General features: G+C 27.7%; 2 protein-coding genes across 2 annotated transcripts in view; one reads left to right on the top strand and one right to left on the bottom strand.

The window, feature by feature from the left end:
• LOC100163813 (solute carrier organic anion transporter family member 74D) overlaps window positions 1-4,997 on the top strand; it is a 51,302-nt gene extending 46,305 nt beyond the window's left edge. Inside the window, exons 7-9 of the mRNA XM_003241825.4 lie at window positions 325-453; window positions 1,566-1,731; window positions 4,083-4,997. Of these exons, the coding sequence (XP_003241873.1) occupies window positions 325-453; window positions 1,566-1,726 (290 nt within the window). The 3' untranslated portion in view covers window positions 1,727-1,731; window positions 4,083-4,997. The remainder of the gene's footprint in view (window positions 1-324; window positions 454-1,565; window positions 1,732-4,082) is intronic.
• Window positions 4,998-14,076: 9,079 nt separating this feature from the next.
• LOC100158983 (uncharacterized protein) lies at window positions 14,077-15,392 on the bottom strand. The gene is given in 2 exon segments (NM_001161910.1): window positions 14,077-14,773; window positions 15,003-15,392. Coding segments are annotated over 2 exon segments (357 nt in total). The 5' UTR covers window positions 15,199-15,392; the 3' UTR covers window positions 14,077-14,612.
• Between the last annotated feature and the right edge of the window lie 7,313 nt (window positions 15,393-22,705).

Below are 22,705 nucleotides of genomic sequence, written 5' to 3'. Positions count from 1 at the left end.
ACGAGTCTGTGTTGACTACTTTTGCACTTGGAACGCAGTTTATAAATTGTTGGATTGAGCTCCTCTACTTAATAATTCCCAATTCGAGCACTGCCTACATGCATGCATACATACATAGCCATATAGGCTATAGGTATATAATATGTATATTATATCACATACGCGTACTACACGCTCAAGAGCCAAGACTGACTATTATCTATATTATAATATTAAAACGATCATTGGTATTACATTAATTATTAAGTATTAATATTATTTTGAACTCTTTTTCACAAGAAGTGACGATTATTATAAAAATATTATTTTTTTATTGTCATACAGGTAACGTTCCTTGCCCCATATTGTACGGAGCGGTCGTCGACTCTGCGTGTCTCATATGGGAAATGACGTGCGGAAAACAAGGAGCGTGCTCTCTGTACAACTCGGACTCGTTCCGTATATTCTACCATGGTAATATCCGGCGGCGGTCGATCTGGGAAGATTAGATTGCCAAACACAATATTATTATTATAAACTTTAGGAGTCGATATTATTATATTATACGTTTATGTTTACCTATACGGAATTCTATAGCGTACCTACCTACCCATTGAACAAATGTCATGATTAGGTGTGAGATTTTGATACCCAAATAGGTTTTACAAAACGATCTAAAAATAAAAAGATAAATGCTTTATCCAAATAATTGACTATATACAAAAACATTTAAATGTATTTATTTTATCTTTAAAACGTAAAAAAATTCTAGAATCCGGTACTTTTACATAACATAAGATTCCGTGTGTTTTAAAATAAATAAAATACATTTCAAATAATCCAAAAAATAATCATAATAGGTATTGTACTTGAGTTTGATACTTTGATATAACTTGAAAATTAGCTTACGTTGTATTAGGTGTATACATTATTGTTGGTTGTTGTTTAGTATTTTAAAATAATAACTGTCTTCGTTGGTCAGCTGATAAATTCCTATTAATTCGAAAAAATCTTTGATTCTAAAAATTACCAAAACGTATAAAATGTGATAGACTACCATTATCAGATATTCACAATATTGATAATTGGTACTCAGTAAAATGCTTATCAAATTTAATCGTTTCATTGAACATTATTTATAAAAAGATCGCATGAAAAAATTGGTAAATATCTTGGGTCACCACTACACAAAGGTTGAGAACCGCTGTGATAGAGCGTAAAATAAAAATTACATTTAAATACCTCTGGCACACATTTAACTTGTATAACTACATTTTTAAAAACACAAAAAAAAAATGCAGCAACATCTTAGTCTATGATATTTTACTTGACGATGATAGGTACTAGGTATACATAATACTTACACATTTTATAATAAAGCATCAATTGAATACGAATAATACATTTTTTATCAAAAATATATATCTGGAGACTATAAAAAACTTAAATTGGACGGCGCGCGGATTTCTAATAATTTGTTATTATAGAGAGCACTGTTTGCTTACGATATGCAAAATATCTAGTTATATGGACAATTTAAACACAAATTAATTTCCAATTAACTGTTCTTATTTTGTTCACAACAGGTGTTACTGGGATACTGATGATGTGCGCCTTTTTTGTTGATATAATTGTCTGGTATAAGGCGGGGAGTATAAACTTTGAGGACGATCATCAACTGCCGGTTAACGAGGAAGAACTGAGCCAACTGACACCCATCACTGACAAGACCGAAACAACTGTTTGACTAAAGTGAGCATTTGGTATCATGTGTTTAAATTAATTTCATGGAGGAGGGCTATCATAGTTTTGAATGTATATATTATTGTTGAACTTAAGTCTATACAGTTTAAAACCGGGAATCAATAATAATACCTCATACATCTGTTAAAACGTAGTCAGAATTATTAAAATGGGAGCTAAAAATAAAAATGATTTAATACATTTTGTATTATAATATAATGTACCACAAAAAATATCAAATTACAACAATTTATATAAATAAGTTGAATCTAAAATAATAATGTTCCTTAAAGTATAAATTTTAAATCATAATCAAAAAAAACCTACATAATATGAATCTGTTTTTGATGATACTATACTCGAGAACCAACATTATCATATTATAATTTAATATGAATTCCACTGTATGGTAATAATTTCATAAACTTAATAATATATTAATATATAATATGATACGATATGTAACAGGTTATCTAACATCATTGTACTCAAGTAACGGTGAATAGGTCGTACAGGTTGTCGGTTGATTTAAAGTTCAATAACTTCGGAAAATCTACGTTTCATTGAATTAGATCAACATTATTTTGGCTGGACTCGCACAACACATTTTAACAACCTTAATATTAACTAAATAATAATATTATAATACGAATACGGAAAGTCGATGGCCACGTATATTTTCTAATCTCGATTGAATGTATAATATATTTATTCGACAAATAAAACGAATTTAATAGGGTCATGGCTCTTTTCCACCATAAAATCGGTTACTGGATACACAATAGTAGTCTGGTTCAATCAAAAATGTAAAATGTTCGATTCTTGTTTCTACCAAAATTTATTTTTCTGAAAACGTTTCCGCTAAATATTGTTAAAGAACCATGTTTGATTGCGTACAAATGTAACGATATGATGTGTGTACATAACAAAAAAAAAAAGAGATTGCATATAAAAAAAAAATATTAATAACAAATAGTTTTATCAATAAAATATAATTGCATTTATTTAAAATGCATTATATAATAGTTGTAGCGTATAAGAACCAATGTAGAATTTAATAATAGTATTAACAAAGGTGAATCGTTTTCAAACCAAAGTTCCACCCATTTTTTTTGAATCGTATATTTTATCAAGTTTTCAGTTTTTACTTGGCAAACCACCTACGTATCAATACAGTACATACGAATTTAAATCATTGGTTTTCAATTTTTTTTAGATGCGTGAATCAAACCTTTCAATATTTTTAATTGTTGGTAAAATTTAGCTGTGGCAAAATAGTCTCCCTTATCAAATTAGATACTTGTTAAGTATGCTACATAGTTGAGTAGTACTGACACCAAAAATGCTACCCACCTATAGTAAGTTAATTGTCTTAAGTAGATCCTACATACCAATAATGATAATTTACGTAACTTGTAAATTATTTCCAGCAAATATTTAAGTACTTCTTCATCTAAACAATTGTAAATATATGATTATTATTTATTACCAGTCTTAAAAGATTAATTTTTAATTTGATTTACAACTGCCTACACAGCAAAATTCCATCGCTTCGGTAAATAATATTATCACCTTATATTATCTACCTAATTATAATTTATAATTTGATCCAAACTTCTAAACACGCGTAAATAAATACGATAATAAGACTAAATACAATTACCAACTAATTGATCCTAACTTTTAATAAACTCATAAAGACATAAAGTATTTATACAAAAAAAATTAGGCATCATATTGTAAATTCAACCATAAAATGTTACATAGATTAGTATAATATTATAATATACATACTAGACGAACATCAACTATTGAACACACCGCGTTAAATTTTAGTTGGATTGTTATATTATTATACTACTTATCTACCTAGGTATAGATAAATATGAAACTGATGAAAATAAATCGACTCTACTTTAACGTGATATAAATGCAGACATATACAGACATATACGTCATGGTACTTTTTACAAATTATGTACCTAGTTAAACAGTGTGACTTAGGCAGGCTATAAAAGTCATTCGTAAGATTGATTCCTGGATGATCAGACCACTGACTTTTATTCCATTTTTCGCAAGGTCAGACTATTTCAATGTTTATTGATTATTTCTAATTAAGGTCCAACTATTTTCACATCCATTATTTATGATCCACTTTCTGAAATGTCTATTTTTAAAAGTCTAGCGTCACATAGATTTGTGCTTTCCATGGTTTTTCTGTAGTAAGATTTTGCCACAATAGTTATGTACTTATGTATCATAAATTGTTTTCATTTAAAACTTTTAACCATCATTAGTAATGACTTATTTTTCAACTTAAAATTAAAAATAGCATACTATATTTATGTTTTATTTTACAGGTAGATGGTACTAAAGAACATCAATATTAACACGATATGTCATGTTCCTTATTCATAACCTCGGAGAGATCTGTTTAATATTTATTGAATTTTATACGGATTAAATTTATAACTTTTTCATTTATAACTTATGTAAATATATTAGGTGTAAAATTAATATTTTTAATGATTTTACGTACGTCAAAACATGACAAAATTATATTACTATAATCACCACATGGTGCTTTCAATTTATATAAAAAAAAGTAGCATCACTTACAGTTTATATAGATGGAATAATTATTTTCGTTCCTTACTGGTACAATAATACATTTATTGTAGGCAACGAAAAATAAACAATAGAATTTTTTTTTATATGTTTTTTATTAGATATATTTTTATAAACGATTATTTATTGTGAATACTATGCGTATTTTATTGTTGATAGGAAATTTGTTATTTTAGGTGAAACTTTTTTTCGTATTTTCAAGTCAATTACTTTTGTAACAAACAATCTTTTTATTTTATTTTTTTTTTTGTTGACTTTATATTATTGTATATTTTATTGTATTAAGCTTACAGTATACATCACTTTATAACATAAAATTAGATAATAATATATAATGCAAAATCGTCAAATCTTACGTTTTTGAATTATAATAATATTGTAGTGTGTTGTTTTTGTAATCTCAAATTCATGGTGGACCACGAAGACCCAACAAATTAAAACGATGAAAAGGCTGTATTCGTTTTCTTGTAAAACAATAATAATTTATTATAATTTTACAAATTAAATTCGATTTTAATTTTGTTAATTTATTATATTTCTAATTGAATATTATCTAATTTTATTTTTCAAACGTCACGTAATATTACATTAAGTTACCTTTTTATATAGATAAACATGAATTAATTAAAATTTTATTAGTATAATATTCAAAATATATTATTTTATTTAAAATTAAAATAAATTTAATATTACTGAAAAAATTAGTGAATTATTTTTGTTGTTTGACTTAAACATCAAATATTTTGTTTTAAATCAATTTTATGCGTGTGCTATGTTGTTTTTTATTGTTAATTTATGTTTATTATTATAATTGATAATGTTTATTTATTTGTATTTTTATTGAAAAATTATAGTAGTAATAATTGGTTTTAGATAAGATTATTTATCCGACATTGTAAACGACTCTTTTTACAGTTCGATATCACTTTTTAACATTTCAAAATGTTTTTTCATATTATACTATATTCTTTTTTAACTATTTACCCGTTTTTTAAAACTGTTTGTTCGGTTGGTTAGATTAAATGATGAAACAATACATCAAAATCGACTGACTTTTTAGAAATAATATTATTTTTTAAATTTATTGTACAATAAATAACAGCGTATTTTTATATTGCATTTAAAACATGGTTTCGTTTAAAATAAAACAAGTTTTTAAGAATTTAATATGTATTATTATTGTTAATTTGTTTAAAAATAGCGATTGACATGAAAAAACAAAACAAAATACAATAAATATTTGTAATCTTCAACCACCATTCGGGATTTAGTTAACTATTTAGTATCTATAAAAAAAAATGAGGAAATAAGATTTTAGATTCCGAATAGAGCGATAAGTGCAATGATTTTACAATAAAGTGTATTTTATTTTTAAATATTATTAATCTGTCCAATCTGTCATCACCTTAGTAAAAATCTAGTAAAGTTAGTAAAAATGCATTGATCTCTTCTTTAATTTGGGGATAGTTTCTGGTAGGAAATTGGATAAAGTTAATGATTCATATATAAATAATTATTATAGTACCTACTTGTCAAAATAACTGGGAAAAACAAAAAAAAATTAAAGGAAAAAGGAAATTTTCATGCAAAACCAGTACCGTACAAAATCGATTTTGTTGTTTTGGTGTAACCCAAAAACGAATAACTGTAGATATTTAAAATTTTTCTACATATAACTAGTAGAATTTTCTAAAAATTTTGACTTTTTTTAAGCTATTTACGGGTCATAGTAAATTTTTTTAAATATTTTTTTTTATAAATGTCGTTTCAAATTGTCCATTGTGAAAAGATTGAAAATGTAATACTAGGTTGCTCATAAGTAGCTTATAGTGTAACTAAAAATCTTGTATAGGTATTTTATGTTCAATTTAGACGAAATGAGATATTTAAAAGAATAATTGTGTTTTATATTAATAATAATAAATTATACAAATAAATAGTAAAATAAATTACTTTAATATTGAAATAAAAATATATCATTAGCTATAATACTAGACTAAGTCTTAGCTCAGAACCGTTTTTGTTTTTATGAAAATTATATAATGATTTATCATTTAAATCAAGTTTAGAGTACATAGGTATATGATTTACTCAATTTTATAAGGTATATACTCAACATCAAATGCACTGTAACTGTACAATAGAGCGTTTACTTAGTTTTTAAAATTTGTTTTTGAATATGGAATATAACTGAAATTATATACTTAAGCTGTGTGATATTAGTTTAGACATGTTTAATGTTATGTAGGTATTTCTAATATATGTGTTGTATTTTAATATGCTTTAGAGAACTTGAGAAAACGTATTTAAATATGCATGAATTGTATACCGACAAAGAATCTGGACGTATCCGAACAGTTAAAGAAGAGAAAGTGAAGAATGAGAAAAACAAAATGAAGAAGAAGAAGAAGAAGAACAGGTTCATTACTTCAAAATATATGTTACAGATGTTATAAAATTGATTAGAATAATATGTAACCGAAGGTGATACATATATGTAGGTATACTACGTAGGTACCTAATATGTACATTACAATATAGGTAATAATGTACAGAACACACACATACAACTATACCAGTGTACTGTGTACAATCTGTGGCAATAACCTAACAGTTAAATACAATATAATAAAAGAATGCTACAATGAACAGATTGGTGAACCAAGCATGCTCACCCTATATTTTTCTTCAACTATGCTGTTATTCAAAATCTGATTTTTGGAATTTTTATATAAACATTAAGACCATATTTTCAAATTGTTGACATTTTTTTGGTACTTAAGGAGTGTCCTGTGGATATAAAAACTTCTGTTTTTCAAATGAGAACATCCCTTTTCAACTGTAAATTAAACAGTGGATAATTTTTCTGAAATTGTAAACGTATCGTAATTAAAACTCGTGCGGGAAGTTTTTGAGTTATTCAACTTTGTGTTCTGAGGATAAAAAAAGTCCATGGTAATGGGTTTATAAGATATGGGGGCCACGGTGATTATTGTAATCATTAATAATATTATATTCTATCAATATTAATAATTTGTAAAAAAATGGCCCAGTATAATAAATACTAGATCTAATTTTATCTCTATTTTGTATTTATGTAAAACCATTTTCATTGACTATTATAAAAACATTTTAACAACTAAGAAACTATACATTCGAATTTTGAATTAGGTACATCAACATTTTTAAGAAAATTATCCACTAAATAATTTACAGTAAAAAGAGGGAATATCACTTGAAAAACAGAAGTTTGTATCTCCACGCAGGTACTCCTTTAGTAGTATAAAAAACTCAAGAATTTGAAAATATGGTCTATGAGTATCTATATCTAAAAATTCCAAAAATCAGAAATTTGAATAAATTTATTATCAAAGGAAAAAACAGCGGTGGCATGCTTGATGAATCACTCCGTATATGTTAGTGACCTCAGAAAATACAACATCCCATCAAACATTTTTTTTCCAATAAATGTATACAATAATTAAATGATATAAATAAGCATGCAATTATGAAATACCTTCTTTAAGCTGGGCTTATAACATTATATGCACAGGATTTCAAAAGTATTAAGTTTTAAAAATTTAAGAGTAAATTATACTGTCTTACTGACCTATTGCAAAGAGTTATATCCGTCAAATAATCTGAAATTAACTGACTGCCTGAATGTTATAATTTCTTCTTTATTTATATTTGTAAGTAGGTAGCTGTTACGACTTACGTTTGATGAAAAAATAAGTCAACCTGCATGGGATAATGGAATACTCATCATAACCGTTCTATACCTACTTATAAAACTTGTGTGACATAAATTACTATAATTTATCAAAACGTTCAAACAAATTAAAAATTATCAATGTATCACGAATGTAATATTCTCAGGTTCGCTTAGGATCTGCAGATAAGGTAGTAAAACAGAGTTAGTTATTGATATAAAGTTTTCGCCCTGTAGTATTTTCTTTGACCAGGTGTACGGTGAGTTGCTCGATGACCACTGTTTAGATATTAGCAACTAAGCTCTGGTAGGTAATTACTGCGTTAGAAGAAGTATTGACAAACTTGGTTCCTTCTCCGGTCCACGATACCACGCAACAAAAAAAAAGTTAATTACTGCGTTGCAGCCTATTTAGTAAACAATAATAAATTAGGAAAATTATTATTAGTTTTCACTATTGCAGGAAATAACAGTAAGGTATAACTAACCTAACCTAACAGAGCCTTCTATTATTTTTAAGCAATACAATTTAAATAAAATATAGCAATTAAATAGATTTTGCACAGCGTAAAGCAAACAATTTAAATACAAAAATAACCCTATAATCGTTATCACCCTAAATAACGTTTATTATAATATGATTTATAATATTTAAAATTACCTAAAAACTGTAAAGGTTTTGTGTTTCGGACTTACATTGTTATAAAATTAATTTATTTAAAAACGTTGATTCATACTATTGATGATTTTGTATATAACAAATTGGACCATTAATACTGCTCAAATTTGGTTAACACAATTTGTTGTTATTCACCTATCATATAAAATTTTTGGTATACCCACAGGGACCATTAATAAATCAATACTTTCTCAGTATATTATTATATACATTGTTATAGATTATGGTATACGTTATTATATTATACATTATGCGTTTTAAAGTTGTTTTAATGTCTAAAACAGGATATCTGAAGAAATATATAACACATTTAGCGAAGCTAAAACAGAATACCACATCAATTACATACTTAAACTATAGGTATTAAGTTTTCTAATTTAGGTCAGTAGTTGGTACACTAAACGAAACTAACAAAATGTAGACATAAACCAGTTGTGTACGTTATTAATATCGTAGTTTTAACTAAAAGCGGATTATTATTTACAGTAAATTATATAGTATTTATCCTATAAATTATTATAACAGACTGGCTTTGTATTTTATAGTTTTATTTGCACACGGTAAGCCGTTGGTGATGTATTATATTTCAGTGAGATAGTTATAAATAACCAAAATCCGTGATCTACGATTTCGGTTTTGAATAAAATGTGAATATAGTGATATTAGTGATATTACTGTAGCTGATCCTAAAGTTGAAATTTTTTTCGTTTTTGAACGTTTGACGGTGACATATTTCACTATGATATTCCGATTGAGCTGGATAGATTTAAAAATAATAATTATTGTTCATAATTTATTTTTGACACATTTCATGTCGCTGCCGACAAAACATGCATAAAAAAACTCAGTCACCAAGGTCGTGGCGGTTGACATGTTTCTCATTTGTTGGACAATGAACACAATACGTATTATATACGAACGCCTTAAGTGTTTTTCTAAGTTTTCTTGTCCACAGGTCGTATCCGGGTATGGTTTAATCTTCTTCTAATACTTCAGGTATAGTGAATAAGTGACTAGCTCGTCCGTTATATATTTCACGGGCGACTATAATATTTCTCTAACATAACAGCTATTATAGATAATATTATTATTATTGCTATTGACCATCTAAAATAATATTTATTTATTTATACACGTAGTACAGGATATTATAAAAAATAATCACCTCGTAGACACAATATTATTTTAAAACTTGAAAATATAATCCCACGTACTTATATGTAAAGTAATCTAGGTAGCGATGTTTTCGATTTACCAATAGGTTTGTCGATTTAACTGCAGTAAAAGTCTAGAAGTCATTGAAATCGAGGAAAATATATGTTACACTTTAAGTGCATTATTAACAACAAATAGGTAGGTAAACAATGGTACCTACATTCTAAATCGTAATTGCCATTCGTAAACTCAGAAATGTTGTAATAATATGTGTTTGTTGTTATTCGTTTTCAACTAAGTCTTACGAAAACTTAATGTATTTTGCATAATAATATTAGGTAGCTTACTACATAATAGTATGGTTGTTGTCCGAAGTAAGTTGTATAATATCGTCATTAGTTATGAGTTATGACCGACAAAATGACAAAAAGGTTAAAAGAATATTATTGTATAGTATTAGGCACCTGTGAAATATTTACATATATTATTATGCGTACAATATGAAAGATTTGACTCGGCAATATCTGAAAATGTCAGTAACACCATTGAGTGTATTTAATAATATAATACAGCCTATGCTCAACCGCTAAAATGTAAAACAATACATTTTATTTTAAATGTTTGTTTTCGTGTAGGCACTACTTTTACTTTTAAATCGATGGATTACATAGTTCTTATAAAATAAAAGTGACAACACTTGATCAATATTAATCTCATTGACGGATTGACACTTGTAAAGAATTTAGCGGTATAAGTTAGACAAGTACGTTGTCATGTATAAATCAAAAACTATTTAGTTTTACGATTTTGATTTTTATCCAAGATTTTTAAACCATTTAAATACACACATATTACATAAGGGTTATCAACAAAACTTTAATTACTAATGCTTGATATTTTGGAATCAGTTGTGTAAATAAACGACATTGGCATATGGAAAATAATACCAATTTAATAATCATTATCGTAGGAAGCTTACAAGTCAGATTTGCGACATTCGATTCGCGTTAATTCACATCAGTAATTCACATCAACAGTAGTTGGAACTCTAATCGTTATAATATTGATTGGTTCACCACTCAAACTCGTTGTAATTAAATACTTCTGCATAATATATATTATGATAAAATACATAATCACATAAACATAATAATGCATCATACTTAGTATCCTCGTTAAATAACATGCATATAATATGTTTATACCAATATGTAATACAAGCTCTTAGTAATTTTTTATTCTATGTTAGTATTTAAGAAAAGCATTATTATGACGTATTAGCTGTGTAAACACTAAACATTTTACTACACTACAAAGATATTATATTTAGTTTATTAGATGGCTTATTTCAAAAAGCGATGATATGTACCTAATATAATAATCTTATAAGCTGGTAGATATTATAATATACGAATTTATAATTCAAATTACTTCACGGTGCACATACATAATATATTAAATATACCAGAACAGGAAAACATTTCAAGGTTTTTCTATGAAGCTATGGAAAATTGAGTTTAGAAATTGTGTTAAAAAAACTGTATAGATAATTTTTTATAGCGGAAGCATTATAGAATTAACACACAAAGCAATAGTGAATTGTTCACTATTATTATATTATTATTTATTTAGAAATTCTATGTAATAATAGTTTAACTTATACCTTGTTTTCCTCTTATTTATTTCATATTAACTACGATAATTGTTTTAACATATTGATACATAATATATTGTACGGCTATATTATTTTTATTTGCACGGAGAACCATATCATTAATTAATTTATATTTCATTAAGTGACTTACATCGGTATAAAATCTCAATTAAGACGTGTTATGGTCATTTCAAATATTATATTATACCTTACCAATATTAATTATTATTAACGAAATTTTTCTGTAGTAACACGACAGGCGACGAATATACCTATCACTAAATTATTATTCCACAAAGTAACTTGAAAAGTTGGAACTGTACACGATTCGCACGTCTGTCAGTGCCTACTCCTACAACATTATAAAGTAATAACTAAAATATGTTAGATGTTTTTTTAGATACAGGTCGTGGCCTCTTATGGTATAAAATATTAGTTACATCCTGACAATGCACTCGAGAAGCACTTATTATTTTCATATTATACTTTCTTTCCACAAAAATATGATATTCGAATCGTAAAATTGTATAAATTTGTGTTATGAGCATTTTAACATAGGTTTTTCGTTTTTCGAGTTACAATAGTTCTTATACCCACAACAACACGCTTAAGTACAACTGATAATATGAATATTATTTACAACGAGTATATACGGTATACACGTGTACCCACACGTCATGTAGGTACATATATAAAGTCTGTTTCATTATTATTTATTTTACCATTGAACTTCACGCGCACTTACCGATAAATAGTATATTGATATAATATAAAACAAATCAAACATAGGTTCTCAGTTGTACTGCAAAGTAAAATAGACGATGCGATACTTGAAACCAATGACTGTATAATAATTAATAAGTGAAAATGTATGGTTAATTCGGTTGCTATTTATATGGTAATGCTCCATCTTAGTATACCCTTATATAGGATAAAACAATTATTATTAGTCGTTACTGAGAGGTAACGTTACGATATAAATCGTTTTGCTATTAAAGTTTATATTATACGTCCGTCAAAATACTCCTATAATACCTATACGTGTAGGTACACAATAATATTAAGGTTTAATCTCCCTCATATTTAATCACAGAAGCAATAATCCCTTAAGTACCTACATTTGTATAATGTTTTAATGATTATTTCAAGTATGATGGAGTTAATATTGTATTTTAGCTATTCATACAATACATTGCTAATAGCTAGTATAAGAGTGATCTATTTAACGTAAAACACTCATTATTTCAAAAAACACTAACGTTTTTAAAATATATCTTTTACATAATTTTAAGTCGTTATAAAACAACTTATTTGTACTATTTTTTAATTTTTTACTTTTTTGAACGACAACTTACATTTTTAATTTCATATTTCGAAGCAGAATATTACTAGGTAGGAGTACTTCTATCTAAAAAATCAATTTTCAGTCAACTAGGTACCTAGTTAATTAGTTATTGGTATTTAAATTTTAAAGTTTCGATGAGCTGAGTAGTGGACCAATATTTTGAGGCTTTCCACCCTTTATACCACTCCCCTCAACATCAAAATTTGAAGTAAGTTTCTAAAAAATATTCTATATTGAAATTAGAAACTAAAAATGCATCTTGTTGTTAAAAAGTAAAAATTAAAAAACGAAAACGATAAAAAAAAAAATTGGAAATAAATATTTTTTTCCAGAACAATGTTGTTTTTAACTACAAAAATTATGTAACATATATTTTCAATAACGTTAATAGTTTTTGAACAATAGTTGTCTTACATTAAATGGATCACCCGAGACTGTAATATCCGTGTAATATTCTTTTCAGAAGTTATGAACAATATTGTATATTAAAACATAGGTACACCACGAATCTTACACATATCACATCGAAAACAATCTATATATGCGATGCGATAACTACTTATGTTTATACGTCAATGTCAAAATATGACTCTCGTCTATTAGAATGCATAGTACCTACCTATTAATATAATATGTATTATAATTAAGGCCTAAGGGTATAATGATTATAACACTTGGGTAAGAAAAGTAGGAACTAGGACAACTTATTTGTTTTAAATTATAATTTAATATAGCTTTAAGTTTTTTTCACCTTATTTATTAAATATTATTATTTGATATAGGTTTATACAACTTTAATTATTAGTTTTGTTTTAAGTGGTGGTTAAAATACTCAATTAAACAAAACTTTAGATTTATAAGTACCTAGTTTTAGACTTATAAATGCGTTTTAAATTTATAAGACAATAATTTTATAGACTATAAATCGTATACAAATAATATGTACAATTATATTATTTAATTTGTATTTATGAGAAATTAAAGACTTTATAATAATATATACGTATAATAAAAAAAAACAAAGTTTCTTAAGGTAGGCTTATAATATAGTTTGTTCTTATTTCACAAACACAAAAGAATCAATTTTAAAACGATACACTATTATATAGTTATAATCCAGATTAACTGTAATAATCTTGTATAGTTGTATATACATATAATATAATATAGATTATTCATTGTAAATATTGTAATATTTTTTTAATGATATTGTGCAAATACAAATTTAAAACTTTATTAATCTCGTAAATCTTATTGTAACTTTTACCTTTATAGTATTATAATTATATAAATGCAAGAAAGAAAATATTAGTAATCAGTATGGATCTGTACAGGAACCTATACCTACGCAACAAGAAATCTTATGGTCAGAGTATCTATTTGGATAAGCAATCATACAAGTCAATAACTGCTGGTATACGCATAATTAAAACTCTATATTATGTGACTCTTGTTCGTATATTAAGTATAATATATTAAATTCATAAATAAATATAAATGATATTCAATTTTTTTTCATATTACAAACATGTTCGCTGCATTAATTGTCGAACGTAACGCAGATCGGAGCGCGATGTGGTTTGAATAAAAACAATGATGATATTGTCCGGATTAAAACATTGTGTGTGGTTTATGGTAAATTATAGTAAGACAGGTAAAGGTATATTATAATATTATACATCTCATCATTTCAGTGCTAAGTGTGCCGTCACACGCGTCAGACCACCAACGATCTGGCCGATTTGTTGGTCTGCATCGATGAAGCCGCGGTCGTCGAGTTGGAAGGCAACATGATCTTTGACTTGTTTTTGGATCCGACTCGGTTGTGCACTTGCAAATTGGACTCGACGACAATCTCGTCGAAGCCCGTGTTCAACACTACCGAAAAACCAAATTTGAATAATTAAAAAAACGGTTATGGCGTAAAATTCAGTATACCCAATATCCAATAGATTAGGATTCAAATGGCATACTTGCCAGCTATAAGTACTGCAACGCCTTAAACTATTTATCTAGTGATAAGGGGCCGAGGGGGGTTGGAGAATAATCGAAAAACCGTTTTTTATTCCTTTCGAAATCCTTACGTTTCGTATATATAAAATTTTACCTTGTGTGGGCTTCTGAAGTCTGCTATTCCGGCTGTTGAAGGGAGTCGTCGGCCTAGTCGCGCTCTCAAGTGGATTGACTCCTCCGTCTCTTGCCGGTTTGCCATTTCCGGCGTCCTGTGGTCTGCAAAGGCAACCGACGACCAGTAGTAACAACATCGTCAGCACGCTGAACGAAAGTCGTGGAGTGGTCATCATTTCTAACGGATTTGTTTTAATATTATATTTTATTGATACGATATTAGATTAGTATGTAAAATAATCCCCGGCGAAGCGGTAAATACGGAATAATAATAATAATAATAATAATAGTAGAAACAGTTATAGTATATTATTATGATAGTCGGTCGACGGAGCTGGCGATGGTTCGTGCGCGGATGCTGATCCAATACTGCAGCCCACCACCACCGCCATCCGCTTGTCCACCTGCCGCCGTTGTAGTCGCCGATATCGTCGTCACAGCAGCGGTCATACTCCAATCTCGCTTGGTAGAGGCTATAATATAATAACATAATATTATATTATATTATACGACCGAGTATTTATCAATATTTTACGTGTGTCAGTGTGAACGATATTACACGCACTCGTATTTTATATAACCCACAATATGCATGTCTATATACGGCCGCATAGCTGTGTAGGTACTGCAGTGACCGCGCCGCCAAGACTCAGTGAAAGTATAATATTATATTAAACCAACTGAAATGCGTATTATACTATTATTAATATTACTACCTATTTGCGAAGTGTTCCACAGATACAGATAAGAGTTTTTCGATATGTTCTACGAGTTAAAATATGTACAGAAACCGATTTCAGAATAATAATTACGCTGTATTATTATGATACTTTATTATACTATGTTACCTGTGTTATATTAATTGCAGAAGTACAATACCATGGCGTCAAACCGAGTGCATAATTTTATACAGAATCAGTGCCGGATCTATAAATATGTGCACAGAACAATATTATATTCATATTTTATTATGGAAATGTTTGTTTTCAACAAATTACAAAATAATGATATAAACCTAGGAGCAATACTGAGGTTACTAATTATATTAGGTTACATTTTTAACTACAAAATAATTTGTTAAATTCCCTACATTTTATCCCCCCCTTCTCCCCCGCCAAGGTACGGTGATGTACAGTGTAACTTATCCGATGGCTAATGTATACTAAAATACATTATAGTTCTAATAGAAAAATATTATAGGAATCCACTAACCTCAATCATGTAGTGTATATTCTTAAGTTATTACACCATTTATGATTGTTAGGATTTGAAGTGAGACGCTGCTGTTACTACAGATGGTGTAATGCTATAAAAGTGTGGTGAGCCTTATTTTTCCTACAGAAAAATGAAATATCATATAATAATAATTTTGACAGAATTTTTTTTTATATCCTAATAGGTACACAGTGGGTTAGGTTCTAACCTACTACCTTGTGTACATCCTACGCATATACTATATCTACCTATTTTTGATTAGACATAAATCATAAAAATCATAAAACGAGCGTTTTAAATCTATCATATTATAACTCAACTAAATAATATAATATCGTTATTTCCCTTCGCATTTAGTGCCTTGTTTAAGTGTATGCACTATATCCATTGATAATGCATTTTATTCGCCTGTAAAGGTATGACAATTACGTGTATACACCTACCTCTTATAGTTCTATCATACATGTTTCGTAATGAAATACAAACCTCGGGTGGGTATTTTCAACCCAGGGTGGGAATGCACAAGAAACCAGTTTCGACGAACGTCGTCTGGTCGGAGAAAAAACGATATAATATTATATTATGCGGTTGTTGACATCGTCTCCGTCGGCCTTTGTACCACTGCAGCAATAAACTATTATAAAAAGTGTAAATAATATTTTAATTCATAGGCATTAACTACTAGCTGTATATTATCCGATGTTGCCTGAGATAAATTAATCCAATATGACCGGGAACATACTACTTGCGTCCGAAATTATTATCAGTAATTATAGTATGTATTTCCAAAAAAATATTTACTGTTGGAACGTATATGTATTAATATAGGAGAAAAGGAGAACATAGTTTTTTAATGACAGAGTGAAAGATGTTAGAACCATTATGAGTAGATTATACAGGGCGATTGACCATGTATGCTCACCACCATTTTTTCCTTTAATAACGTACTTATTAAATTTCTGATTTTTGGAATGTTTAAATATACTTAAAGACTAGCTTTTAAAATTCTTGTGATTACTTGTACTACTTAAAGAGTGTCCTGTGAAGATACAAATGTCTGTTTTTAAAAAATAACTCCCTCCTCCCTATCTATTTTTTGTGTAAATTAATGAGTGTATATATTTTTTTAATTTTGATGCTAGTTCAAAATTCTAAGTTTTTTAAAATGCTTATAATAAGGATAATAGTTCTTAAACATGGTTTTACAAAAATATAAATTTATGTAATATTGGATCTAGTGATTTTTATACTCGGACTATTTTAATTATTATTGTTGTTGGATTAATAATAATTACTTCCTCAATATTAATAACTCAAAAACAACTCATCATATTTTCCAAAATTAATATATCAATAAATTTTAATTAACAGACAACAGTTGTAAACTGTAATATACTTATATACTCGTAATATAAGTATTGTTAGTTACAACTTTACACGGCTTTACACAGCTTTTATATATCAGGTTCATGTAAAATTTAGAGAATTAAATAAAAGTATTACTTGGTAAACATTCAGTGAAATATTCAATTATGATAATATTTTAACACCTTTTAAGTATTTCAATGATGATATAACGATTGCAATATTGACACCCTAACTAAATTAAACTACAATTTTAGGCTCCACGAATATTAGTATTTTTCTTGTTCCTCCGCTAGTCCTGAGGACGCCCCTACTGTAGGACGCCAGCTATACATACTTAGTACTTAGTATTAATTCTTATTATCTTGTGTTGGCCACAAATATAATATAACTAGTTATTCATATTATTTTATATTATAATAGTACCTTATATAATATGCTGACTAAATAATATATGTTTGTTATTAATTGTATTTTAATAAAATAAATTAACTACATATTAATATATAATATTATTATAACCGTTTGTTTCTTATTAATGTTATTACCAATTATTTCAATTTTGATCAAAATAAATTTAAATATTATACAACAATTTTAGTAGGTATTCATGAATAATATTTATATTTTTCCGATTATTGTTTTAATTTGTAATTTATAAAAGTTTTTCCGAGATTATTTGTTAACTTTCCTTACCTAAATTATTTTTGTTTACATTTGCATTATTTTAATTTATAATATAAAACCATCAATTCGTTTTAGATTCATATAGATGCACACATCAATTAATAATAGCCACAATAAATAATTAACAAAGGATTTGATTTCTCAGAACACAGATCCGAAATTAATTTATATAAGCACCTCAATGTATCATCACTGTAAGTTAAGCGTTATGCGGTTATGTCTCTACGGAAAAGTCATTGAGTCCAAGTGATTATTAGAAATTATTTTTATATATAAAGTCTTAGTAAGTTAATTGTATGTATTTTGTAAATATATATATTTAGACATTAAGTATTTTATAAGTATACCTAATTATTAAGTATATTTAGTATTTATTGTAATAGTATATAATATTATATAAGTAACTACTATATAGCTTTAAACTTATTTGATAGACTAGCGCTTAGAAGGCCATCTGCGATAGTGAAAGATGATAATATTCTAGAAGATTTCGATGAATTGGTGATTGGAATGAAAATTGTTCGCTCCGTATTATTCGTGTCGCGTATAATAATTATTTTACTCAATATTGTCGTCCACTCATGCGTCACCATTTCATCACCATGCCCAATACATCATGCCAGCCGGCCTCACAAATACAAAAAAAGTCGTTCCGGGTATGTAAAAAACTGTTTATGGAGGAGTTTTGAGACATTTTACGCAGGTTGAATAGTGAGGACCTATCGGAGTGAGTGATTGGAAACTTAGTGATATATGAATTTATCACCAAATGATAATAAACAATGTATTAATATATTTTTATAATACATACTTCATATAATAGTAATAATAATATAGTTATCGTTATAGTATTAGGACAGTGTTGAATTTAACTAAGTATCCTCTTTTAAACGACTGTTATTATAATTTAAAGACGTATATAATTAATTATTCCCACACTCGTCACATGGATGTCATAAATTCAAGGAGTAAAAACGAGTATTCCGCAAAAATGGTTTCCCGTTTTTAGTCCATGGATTTATAACACTATGTGACGAATAAAAATTCCTCAACGCCTGTAGTCTTGGTTGCCTTTTCTGAGGCTGAAACACACTTAAATTCAACACTAGTAAGCTGAAAATGGGCGAATGCCGTGCGACGACAAAATAAACAATTCTAAATAAATGAAAACCAATTAAATGTGTAATTCAATATATTTAATTTATTTATATAAATCATATTACATTATATTGATGTATAGGATGGGTACATTTTTATACGCGAGAAGTGCATGTTTTTGATGTACAAATCTATGTAAATAAGTATTATTATTGTAGTTGACCGGCGTTTGCGTGTTCTCGCTTACAATGTGGCCTATCGGGGACACCACAATAAAAAAAACGCGCCACGTGTAATACCTCATACTTTTAAACAACATTATATCATATAACTTGTATAATAGGTGGTGAGGAAGTTTACACAAAAGCATTTTTATACTACATTGGGTTACCCAATTTGGGTAATTTCACGTATTAAAGTGGCGATATACAATACTATACAAATAATAATAATATTTATTTGTCATAAAATTATTAATATATATTATACATAGGGGGGGGGGATGGAGGAGTGGCTGAGTGGATTAAGGCACCGGTTCGAACCCGGCCGCGGGTGGCATTTTTCTTCGAGCAAGTCACGGTCTCCGAAGAGAATTGCCGCCAACCCCCACCCGGGTATGCAGATATCTACAGGTGCCAACTAAAAAATCTACCAAACCAAAAAACACACATGTTTACAAACCTACAATTTCTCCTTTTTTTTTAAAAAAACATGTCTAAATAAATATAATAATTTTATAACTTTTAAAAATCAAGAATAAATTAGTGTCATCATTGGGTGGCTTCTTTACTCACTTATTTTTTTGTACTCTCATGTTATCTGTCTTATATCATATTATATACCTACTTATTATGTCATCCAATATAAAATGTATAATATACTATATATACGATATATTATATCGACTTGAAAAAAAAAGATACCATTGATAAAAACAAACTCTAATATAACTTCCAATGTATAGCAAAACATTTACAATGACATTCAATATTTCGACAAATGTTGAATTTTTCTCCAATTAAGATTTTATATGGTGTTTAAGTTTTATACATATGGGCTGTAGATCATTGGCAATTTGTTTGTTTTTTTTAAAGTTTTTTGTGACCACTGGAAAATCAGGTTTTAGCATATTATAAGAGTATTTGTGTGTCAGCGATGATATGCGATTTATTTTTGTCGAAAATTAATTGTACCTACTGAATTACAAATAAATAAAAATTACTAATAGCCAATTAAATATAACACAAGATATCCTTAATATTAATATAGACTGGGAGACTGTTTCCGTTCAGAATTATTTTTCTAAGTATCTCCACAACAATTTATCATTAAATTAAAATTTGACATACTATTATCCATTACAGTGATCTACTTAATGACATTGAACACTCCACCCTTAGAGTCAGCCCTATACAGTAGAGCTAGTTATTTAGTTATTTTTTTTCTTGGGATACGTAATAAAATTTACATAGTCTATTTTATATTGATGATAATTTTATAATATTTATTTTTCCAAATTCTGATGGTAATGTGGTAAACTCAAAATCAAGTAGGTATAGTGAAACGCAAAATAATATTAATTTTTTTATTTTATTAGATTAAATGTTTTGCGCTGAACAATAGTGTTTTATTTGTCGTATACTGGCCTCCGTAGGCTTATAAATATAATATTGTTTAAAGAATCCACAAAGAGGAAAATAAACTGAAACGGCGATAGAATTTTTAATTTGAACAATCTGATACTGTAAGGCACGTAAAAGAAATACAAGTTGTTCAACATATTTCAACGTTTTGTGCGAAGACCCATATCATGAATAATGTATTTTTACAAAAGCAATTATTATAGCATACAACATGATTTTTAATTGAATATACGATGAACCAATATTATGCGATTGTATTAATTTAACTGAAATTATTAATAATACATTTTACTACATAATATCTAATAGTCTATAGTTGTATAAATATTAAATATATGACAAGTGTTCGTCAGTGTGTGTATATGTACATTGTTTCAGTTTGGAATGAATAATAAGTATTGCAAAATCATATAACGATAATATGATGAAAAGCTCGAATCCGACGTATCTAAATAAAATAATGATTAATATTAGTTGCTGAAAAGAAAAAAAATCTAGAATTGAAATTCCAACACATATTAATCATTACAATACCGATTGAAAATATAGTAAAATTTCTGTCCGCAATCTTAGTTTGGAGGATATTATCAAATTATAGATAATTTTTTCCTGAATCCATGAACACCAAAATCTCAAAATCTTAAATTTGGCACATAGGAGATTTTTTTCAGAGCTTGAAACCGTTTTCAAAACTAATTTCAGAAGCCGATATAAACCGTTTTAAAACCGAAACTGAAACCGTAATCAAAAACGAAACCGAAAAAAATTGGATACCGGTATTAGAATTTAAAACCGAACCCGAAAAAAATTGGAAACCGGTATTAAATTCAAAACCGAAATCTGAAAAAAATTAAAATCGTTATTTTTTTTTAATTGACGTGTTTTTAAATACATAAATTTATTTAATACGCATAATTAATATTCATAATAAAATTGAGATCATGATTAAAATGTTGATAACCATGTAATTATTCGCAAAATTATACGTTGCTTTTTTGATAGTAATGATATAAATTATAGTTACTAGCAAATACTATACATGACAATACGGAACAAACAATGATAATTATATAGACGACACAGCCCCCTGGAAATACTTTAGAAATTGGTATACAAAACCGAAACCGAAACCGAAACCGAAACCGAAATTTCTCAATACCGGTATTGCTAAGTTGAAACCGAAATCGTAAAATTTCAAAACCAGTATGCAAAATTGAAACCAAAACCGAAATTTCCTAATACCGGTATTGAAAAATTGAAACCGAAATTGAAAAAATTAAAAACCGGTTTACAAAATCGAAATATTACGTATATTACATAAAAATTTGTCAAGTTCAATACTGCAATAACTCAAAAAATTTGTTTATTGAGTATAATGTATATTCTATAGTGTTTCTCTATGTAACGTAATGTAAATTATAATATTGAAAATTCTCTTTTGTGGTCAATAATTTAACTATACCTATTTTATTGCATTCTTGAACTGAAATTGTTATAAGGTGGTGTACATAACTTGGATTTATTAAAACTCGAGTTGTTGCAGTTTTGAACTGAGGCGTTGATTAATATTACTAGTTGTTATTAATTTGTAAGTCAATGTCCTGTAGAATGGTGTGAATATTGGTCCATGGTATAAATAGCTTACAATCAATCCAAATAATAATATAAGTATTGG

This window comes from Acyrthosiphon pisum, chromosome A2 (assembly GCF_005508785.2).
Source record: "Acyrthosiphon pisum isolate AL4f chromosome A2, pea_aphid_22Mar2018_4r6ur, whole genome shotgun sequence".
NCBI lineage: Eukaryota > Metazoa > Arthropoda > Insecta > Hemiptera > Aphididae > Acyrthosiphon > Acyrthosiphon pisum.
This window is presented reverse-complemented; position numbering and strand designations above follow the sequence as displayed.